Source organism: Nomascus leucogenys, chromosome 11 (assembly GCF_006542625.1).
Source record: "Nomascus leucogenys isolate Asia chromosome 11, Asia_NLE_v1, whole genome shotgun sequence".
Classification (NCBI taxonomy): Eukaryota; Metazoa; Chordata; class Mammalia; order Primates; family Hylobatidae; genus Nomascus; species Nomascus leucogenys.
The window spans coordinates 42,261,496-42,270,204 of NC_044391.1; the positions used below are offsets into that span (position 1 = coordinate 42,261,496).

The 8,709-nt window shown below is 48.5% G+C and overlaps 1 protein-coding gene across 2 annotated transcripts; it reads right to left on the reverse strand.

Annotated features, from left to right (window-relative positions):
• Positions 1–3,624: 3,624 nt before the first annotated feature.
• SP8 (Sp8 transcription factor) lies at positions 3,625–8,247 on the reverse strand. Of its 2 annotated transcripts, XM_030823086.1 has the most exons (3): positions 8,139–8,247; positions 7,307–7,403; positions 3,625–7,151 (listed from the first exon to the last, which is right to left on the reverse strand). In XM_030823086.1, the coding sequence occupies exon 3, from the start codon at positions 7,116–7,118 to the stop codon at positions 5,652–5,654; it is 1,467 nt and encodes a 488-aa protein (XP_030678946.1). In that variant the 5' UTR covers positions 7,119–7,151; positions 7,307–7,403; positions 8,139–8,247; the 3' UTR covers positions 3,625–5,651. The 2 variants fall into 2 exon arrangements, with proteins under 2 accessions (XP_030678946.1, XP_030678945.1); XM_030823085.1 differs by lacking the exon at positions 7,307–7,403 and having other exon boundaries at positions 8,139–8,241.
• Between the last annotated feature and the right edge of the window lie 462 nt (positions 8,248–8,709).

The window sequence follows — 8,709 nt, forward strand, 5'->3', positions numbered from 1 at the left end:
GGGCTTTTTAAAAGCGGCAGCCCCAGGCCGGGCGCGGTGGCTCACGCCGGTAATCCCAGCACTTTAGGAGGCCAAGGCTGGCGGATCACCTGAGGTCAGGAGTTCGAGACCAGGCCAACATGGTGAAACCCGGTCTCTGCTGAAAATGCAACAATTAGCCGGGCGTGGTGGCGGGCGCCTGTAATCCCAGCTACAGGGGAGGCTGCGGCAGGAGAATCGCTTGAACTCGGAAGGCGGAGGTTGCAGTGAGCCGAAATTGCGCCGTTGCACTCCAGCCTAGACAAGAGCGAAACTCCATCTCAAAAAAAAAAAAAAAAGCAACATTTCCGGTAGATGGACTTTCAAAAACGGCACTAGAACACCAGGAAAAAGCGGCAGCTTGTAGTGGGGCTTTATTCCGAGTTCTAGGTCACCTCAAGCCCTCCCCGCTGTCCCTAGAGCTCTCCGACTGTTAGTTAGGAACCAAGGCAAAATGTATAAGGCTGCTTTCCTCACCGCCAAGAGACTCCGCAGAAAATTAAATTAAATTAAACATGCGCCGAGGGACTAGGGAAAAACAGATCCCCCCTCCCCGCCGCTGTAGCAAATCAACATTTCTGCTCACAGGGAGAGCAGCGAATCTAAAGACATGGCCACTGACGCGCATCCCCTTAAACCGCAGCGGCTCGGGTCCAGGATGGCAAGGAATTAGCGGCTTTCCTTTAATCCGGAAGCAAGGAATAAACAGGGAGAAAATTCTGAATCTTATTTTTAAAATAACATCAACTATTTATATTGAGCAGTCTTCAAAAGATGCCACCCAGAACCAAAGCCCTGACTTTAAAATAGGTACAACATTACTGTATTTCGATTCCTTACTTTAACACCATTTTCTTGAAATACAGGCACAGAATTGAGCTTCTGCGCCATTTTTTAAAAAGGAGGGAGATTGGGAGGGAGGGAGGAAGGAAGGAAGGAAGGAAGGAAGGAAGCGAGCAACCATAGAAACCATACTTTTAAAAAGAGAGAGAAGGATAAAGACGTTGGTAATATCTGGGTTTTTCTTAGGAGTGTAAAGAGAAATAATGCCTCCTTGGACAGAAGCAGCAAAAATCAGTAGTAAAATGAACAACCACAGTTTATTCAAAATACCTGCATCAAATCAATCCCTTTTTGAGGCTGTTTGTACAAAACACTGAGCAAAATTCTTAAATTCTTTCATGATAATATTTATCTTTACCATCTTCGGCAAACAGATAATAATCAAATCCACACTTTTTTTCCTCCCTTTTCTGCCTTAATTTACCAGCCAAAAAGATCGTCTGACCTTTGAGCTAATCCTCTACAATATTTATTTTTTAAAAAAATTCCTCTACAAGCCTTCTGTAGCATTCCATTTAATAATCTCACCAAAAGATCCATGAAGGAGATGAAAATGATAGCAAAATTATCGATCTGCCTACTTAAGAGTCCAGTCTCATCACCCGCTTGTCTTTAAATTTTAATTTCAGTATTCTCTAACCAAAGGAAGCCCAGTTGAGAAGTTATGCCAAGATTGCGGTAGGAGCAGGGCGGAAGGAAGGCAAACTCATTTCCAGCATCAGTTGTTCTGAGAGGAAGTCATCATATTGGTTTAAATTAAGTTTCTCACATAAAATATTTCAGTTGATAATCTAGCCTCAACAAATCACAGTTACACATTTCTCAGTGAAAGAGATCATGCACAAAGAGAGAAGGTGAGAAAGGAGCCAAAAAAGGAGAAAGCAGGATAGGGAAGAAACATTCAGGTTTGTAGAAGAGATGAGGTAGGAAATGGAAATGGTTGGATTGGCAGCCTTTTCCAGACTCTGGAGGGTGGGCTGATATATGCTGGCCTGACCTCTAGGTCAACAACTAGTTTAACTCTATCTTGATCTGCCAGACTGGAAGCTTGTCCCTTGGTTCAAAGTGAGACCTGGCCTTTGACTTCACTTGAGTGAGCCTCCAGCTACTGCTAGGAAGTGCTTTATCAGGGACAAAGCAGCAAAAAAAAAAAATCACAATTTGGTACCTCATCTTCTGTTTTCCCAAAAGAACCCTGCCCACCCTGCAGAAAATTAAGCTAGAAATACTGTTCAATAACCACCAAAACAAGCGAAGCAAAGCTGGAAGGGTGAGGAGCCAGAAGGAAGAAAGTGAAAGTTTGCACATCTGTACAGCAGAAAAAATGTCCCCCTTCAACCACCCCAAAGAAATCTTCTTCCAGACAATATTTCTCCTTGTCATAAACCACCTCTTAAATCAATGTTGATTCTGCATGTAATGCAACTGATATTATAAATGTACCAAGCAACTTTCCTCTTACCTGCCACTACATTTAACTCCTTCAGAACCGCTCTTTCCGAATCCCTCAGCACTGCAACTTTCAACAAAAAAGAAACAACACTTAAACTGTGTTCTGCTTGTTATTCCTAGGAAGAAAGTGACAGAAAGAAACTATTTTACTTTTAAAATCCATTATTTAGAACTATAGTATACCAAAGAATCAGAGTTAACTTGTTTGTCTAAAACCATAGAGACTGGAGGCCTCAAATACCTGTATAGACAGCAGGATTAAAGGTGTCACCTACTTGGACATGAGCTACATTATTCTAAAACATCTTTTATCCCTAATTGCTTTTTCCTCTCAATTTACAGTGCTCATAGCACTTTGTATTTTCACTTGTTTCTATGCATTAAAATTACCATATATAGATTTCAATGGTAAATTTTCAGTTCAAGATGTATACCAAGACTATACTTAGGGTGGGGAGATTGCAAACAGAAAGAAAGAAGCTAAACTTGTAAGAATCCAAACACACTAACTTTTTATTCAATTTGATTCAAAATAATATTAATCTAATAGTGAAATAGTGATATAACATCAATCAACATTTAAAAGTATTTTATGTTTCAAAGTATGGCTCAAGGAACACCCATTGCTTAAATGCACTTAGACATAACAAGACAGTATTTTTTTATTGGCATCATTGACACCTATGAACAATAGCCTAGTAAATAGATTAAGGTTTAACCTTCCTTTTCTTTGGTGGCTGTTTAGAGACTTTAAAGAACAGATAACTCATTTCAACAGGAATCTACTACTGATATTTACCTCTACATAATCTTTAGCTAAGACTTGGAATGCCAAAAACAAGCTTTTGTTAGCTTGACCTCCTCCACCTCCTAACAACAAAAGTTATCCCCAAACTCATGTTTAAATTTTAGATGTATTGATCTTCCAATGTAAGGCTTGGCCTTTTAAATACTAAATGCAATCAATGGCCAACAACCTGACTCCTTCTGGAGACTGAGAAGGAAAGAGAATGGTGAAATTTCTTTGAATTGTGACTTAGTACAAATTTTAAGAGGTCAGTAAATCCTGATGCTATGAGATAAATCTACTGGTAAATAATCAATTACATTCCTTAGACACTATAATCTTTATCTTGGTAAACAGAGAAAACACAGCTTTGCCAAATAGATCTTTCCATCTAACATCTTAAAGGTAATTATTTAAATATTACCACAAACAGGGTTATATTTTGTTTAAATTAGACAATTAACTGAAGATAAAATGCACATGTCCATAGTTTAAAAAGAGGAAAAAATACAAATTAACTGGCCTAGTCTTTTATCTGAGTTTATTAATACCATTTAAAATATTACAAATAAATCAATTACATTTCATGCATTTAAAATGCAAATCTAAAATGCTCCAGAGAAAGGCTTTTCATTTCAATGTGAAATATCCAAATTATTTCAACATTACAATGAGCAATTAGTTTGCAGAATCTGCAAACATTTAAATGTAGTGTCAGAAGTATTTATGTACAGTTAACAATATTACCTTCAGGAAATACACAAAGGCCAAAGTTAGTCGAGTTTCACTTGGACAATTTATTTAATACATGGGTTTTGGCAGACCCGCTTATTATGAAATATAGGAGAACTCTCACTTTAACTATGCCTGAACTGCCAGCAAATGCAAATAAGTACATGCTCCATTAAATTAAATGTCATCCCACATTTATCAAATATTGTCTTAGTTACAGCTTGATACCTATCTAAATTCATATTCGAGCAAAACTAGGCCCCGAAAGTGCGTTTGTGGCTCTGCACCTCCAGAAGTGAGTTCAAAAAACCTGCAGCTCATCAGAACTGCAACAATAACTCTCAATATTTTCTTGTGACAAAAAAAAAATCAAGTTTACTTCAATATATTTTCAAATATTTACTGGAAGTAATGTACAAGAAAAATACTATACAAAATCGTCTCCTGGACAACTGCACCCCACACCCTTACACTGGTGGAGTTACATTTAATTGGTAACTAATCTAGAACGATTCTCCAGTTGTACAAACCATTAGGTTCAGATATATTTTACAAAGGTTCTTTTTTATTTTCCTATTTTCCCTCTTTTGGCATTTAAACTACTGCCTCGTCTGAAATAAACGATAGCTTCTTCACTTGTTTGTAAGTTTAAATCACACAAAAAAAGTTTAACCCTACGATCTTCAATGAATTGCGAGAATTTACAGAAATGGGTACTATACAAATTGACGGCCGGACTAACAAAAAAATATTGGGAGGTTATGTTTGGGAGTGGTGAAAAAACGAGGTAGAAAAGGACAAACATGGAGATAGTTAATCTGGTCTCACCGGAAAGGAGTATTTTTGCATAAGAAAAAAACACCTACCCTCACCCCCGCCCCCACCCCATAAGTTAAGTTAATGCGGTCAAAATAACTTTGGGATCAATATTAGCAGTTTCGAGAGAAAGTGTTGCTCCCCGTTAGAGGAAAAAACTATTATAGAAGGGAAACCAAATGGAAGGTTGCTATTTTCCCCTTAGTTTTTTTAAAAATAAAATATATGCTATAAAGATGAAAGAAAGCTGCTGCAGAGATTCGACAAGACTGCCCTTTGCTGAAACTTGCATCGGTTCCACCTCAGGGAACAAAGAAAAAGAGGCAGAGCTGACATTGGGAGATCTAAACTCTGCAAACTCTGGGTCTCGGGGCTGCCAAAAGGGCACCCCACCAAGCCCCGACAGCCTGCGCAGGACGTCCGGCGACGCCCAGGGGCCTGGCACGGTGCTCCGAAGCCGAGGAGCCCAGGACAGCGGCTCTGGAACCAAGTCGGCGTGTGCCTGGGCGGCGCTGTTCTGCCCAGGCCTCCAGCCTCGCCCTCCCCACCGCTCCGGCTCAGGCTTGCTCAGCCGAGCCGCTCCTGCCTGCGCCGAAGCCCGCGGTCTACCAGGCACTGGATTAGTCCAGCTCTACCTCCAGTGGCCGTTTCCCTCTAAAAGTTACGCCCTTCACAACCTGGGGGTGGAGGAGGGGAGGACAAGGAGGGGAGAACTAGAAATAAAGGCCCGAGGAGGCGCGGGTTCCGGCTACGCCGGGTTCAGGCAGCGTTACCAGTGGAAAGGGAAAGCCAGGGCCCGGGACAGCGATGCGTGTTACTTACATGTCCATATCCCCTTTACAAAGTTAAATCACAGAAGGAAGAAGGAAGAGGAGGGGCAGAAACAGAGACAGAGAGCAAGTCGGATGCAATAGGGAGAGGCTGGAGTTGAAGTCGGGACAGACAGGGCCCAAGAGGACTCGGTGGGAGGAGGTCGGGGAGAGGGGCGGGCGCAGGGTGGGCGTCACTCTAGGCCGTTGCGGTGCCCGGGCTCGGGGGGCTGCAGCAGCTCTGGGGAGTGGCAGGGCGGGCTGCCCGCGGCGCTGTGCTCGCTGTCGGTGTCGCTGCCCTTCTTGCCGCCGCTGCCTGAGCCCGCCGAGCCGACGCCGCCGCCGCCGCTGTGCGTCTTCACGTGCTTGCTGAGGTGGTCGCTGCGCATGAAGCGCTTGTTGCAAACTGGACAGGCGAAGCGCTTCTCGCCGGTGTGGGTCCGCAGGTGCCGCTGCAGCTCGTCGGAGCGCGTGAAGCGCTTGCCGCAGAAGAGCCAGTTGCACACGAAGGGCCGCTCGCCCGTGTGCCAGCGCAGGTGCGCCTTGAGGTGCGAAGTCTTGCCGTACACCTTGCCGCAGCCCGGGATGTGGCAGCTGTGCAGGCCCTTGCGCCGCAAGCTCGCCCCGGCAGGACCCAGCCGCTCCGCCTCCTGGCAGTTGGGGCAGTCGCAGGTGGCGCGGCCGGAGTAGCGGCGAGCTGAGGAGCGCGGGGAGCCCCCCAGCGGCGCCGAAGGCCCAGCGCTCAACATGGAGCCCCCCGCGCCGGCCAGCGGCGACGGGGCCGAGTCCGGGTAGGAGCCGGGTAGCACTGGCTTGAAGCCGTCCATGAGGTGCTGCCCGGCGGGGCTGAGCAGGTGCGAGGAGGCGCCGCTGCTGAAGGCCGAGTGACTCAGGCCCGAGTAATCCGAGTTGTAGCCGCCGAGCGGCGAGTGCAGCGAGGTTTGGAGCCCCCCGGCGGCAGGGTGCAGCGAGCCGGGCAGCGCAGCCGCGCCGTTCGGGTTCTGCACGTCGATCCAGCCGGCCCCCACGTCCCACCAGCTGGAGGCGCCGGCCGAGCTCACCTCGCCCGCAGCACCCAGGCCCGGGTGCGAGGGCTTAAACCACGACTCGTACGGGTGCGCCATGCCCACCCGTGGGTAGATGCCCTGCAGCCCGTCCACAGAGGTGTGCACCTTGGAGATGAACACCGGCTGGTGGGAGCCGTCCTGCGAGTGCGCGGAGGAGCCGCCGCCGCCGCCCCCGCCGCCGCCGCCGCTGCCCCCGGAGACTCCGGGGGCCTGGAAAACAGAGTAGTCGTTGGCGAAAGGAGAGCTGGAGGCGGCAGCTGCGGCGGCGGCGGCGGCGGCTGCGGCGCTGCTGGAGGTGAGGGAGAAGGCGCTGGAGCCAGGCGAGCCGCCGCAGCTGAACGAGTCGGACACCAGGGCCGCGGCAGCCGCGGCTGCTGCCGCGGCCGCCGCAGCCGCCGAGGACGAGCCGCCGTTCCTGGAGGCCCCGGACACGCCGAAGCTTGAGAGACTGGAACCCACTACGTTGCAGCTGGCAGAAGAGGACGAGGAGCGTTTCCAGGGGTGGAAGCCTTTGCCGAAGGAAGAAGAGCTGTCCGAGAGGGAGGAGGGAGACGGGCTGGGGCTGCCTATCTTATTACAGGTAGCAGCAAGCATGGCCAGAGGAGTCGATCCCAACCTCGGTTCTTCCTGCGAGAAGGAGGAGAGGAGAAGGAGTGGGGGAGGGGAGGTGGGCAAAGGGCCGGTGGGGGAGGAAAGGAAGAAATGTGCATCAGTCCTTCGGTAGCGTCCAAAGCGCCCCACTGCACCCCATCTCTCGCTGCGGCGCGCCGCCACCAACTCACCTGGCACCCCCAACAGCCCCGGCGCCCGGCCGCTTCCTACTCTACAGGAGGGGACAAGTTTGGCTGCCGGCGTCTGATTCGGGAGCAAAGCAGCACGCTAAAGAAGAGTTTGACAAGTATTCTCACCTAAAACAACACTCTCTTGCACACAAAGCCCCAGACACTTCGTAACAAACAAGCAAAAAGTCCAGATTGGAGAGGAAGTTAGTTTTCTTTGCTGAGAAGCCTGGGGGAAAACCAATGGATTGCTTTTAAGAGCGCTTCCCCTGTAATCCGGAAAGCTTTGAAAAACCTGTTCCGGTCCCCAGAAACCCATCCTGGGTTGTTTCTTCCAGGCCAAAAGAAGTCAAACTGTAGGGCTCACTCTTTCTTCCTGCTTTTCTTTCTTTCTTTCTTTTTTAAAAAGCATATCTACAATAGTAAAAACGAGACGAGTTCAACGTACCTGCGAGACAAGGCGGGCTGCAGAATTTTTTTTTAAGGGTTAGGGGAAGAATCTGCACTTTGCCCAGAAGGAAAAACTTGCTCTCTTTACCCCCGAAATCGGTGCCTGTAAAATGGGCTGGATGCAGGTCTCCCGGGCAGGGAGCAGCGAGGCGCTGCGCGGTGGCTTGTCTAAATGCCCTTCGAACCTTTTCCTGCGCTGAAAAAACGTGACTCTGCCCCCTTCTCCCCCTTTTTCTTTTCTCCAAACTCACTTGTATTTAAAGAAAAAAAAAGCTCTCAATAGAGAGACTGATAGCCCGTGGCCTGGCCAGGGCGACTTTAACCCCCTCCAATCGGCAATAAAAGGAAACTAATTAAACCAGCAAGAGAAAATCCTGAGACTCACCCCTAGAAGTGAAGTTGCCATCACACAAAAGTGCCCTCCTCCTCTCAGAGGATCTTTTTTATATTGATAAATCAGAGGCAGTGTTTTTTTTAGAGGTGTGCAATACAATGATCAGTTCCGCCCATTCCACCACAATTGTAGCTCCCTCTCCGGCTTTGAAGTGCCGCGGAGGCGCGGCCAGCCAATCTGCAGCCTCGCCTGGCCGCGCGGCGCGCGCGCCGTGAGGTCATCGGCGCCGCCGCCTGCCGCCGTGGTGGAAGGGGGAGCGGGAGCGGAGGGGGCGGGGGCGGCTGCGTGTGTTACAAAGCGCAAAGCGCGCGCGCGCGTGTATGAGTGTGTGTGTAACAACGTAACTGTGTGCGAGTGTGAGCAGGCGGAGGAGAGGACAGTGCGGAGACGGGAGGGAGGGGGGATGTGGGTGTGACACTGTAACAGTGACAGTGTGGTAAAGCGGGGGAGTGGAGGGAGAGTGCAGAAAAGGGAGGGTTGTGTGATAGGATAACTGTGTGTGCGACAAAGCGGGGTAGAGGGACAGAGCAGTTAAGTGTTGAGGGGAAGGGTGTGAGTGTAT

What these genes read in the sequence shown, in the direction of transcription:
- SP8 (XM_030823085.1), bottom strand. Translation starts at nt 8,159, where the DNA reads ATGGCAACTTCACTTCTAGGG. An exon ending in TGGCAACTTCACTTCTAGGG is followed by an intron (nt 7,152 to 8,138) that starts GTGAGTCTCAGG and finishes TCCTTCTCGCAG; the next exon opens with GAAGAACCGAGGTTGGGATC.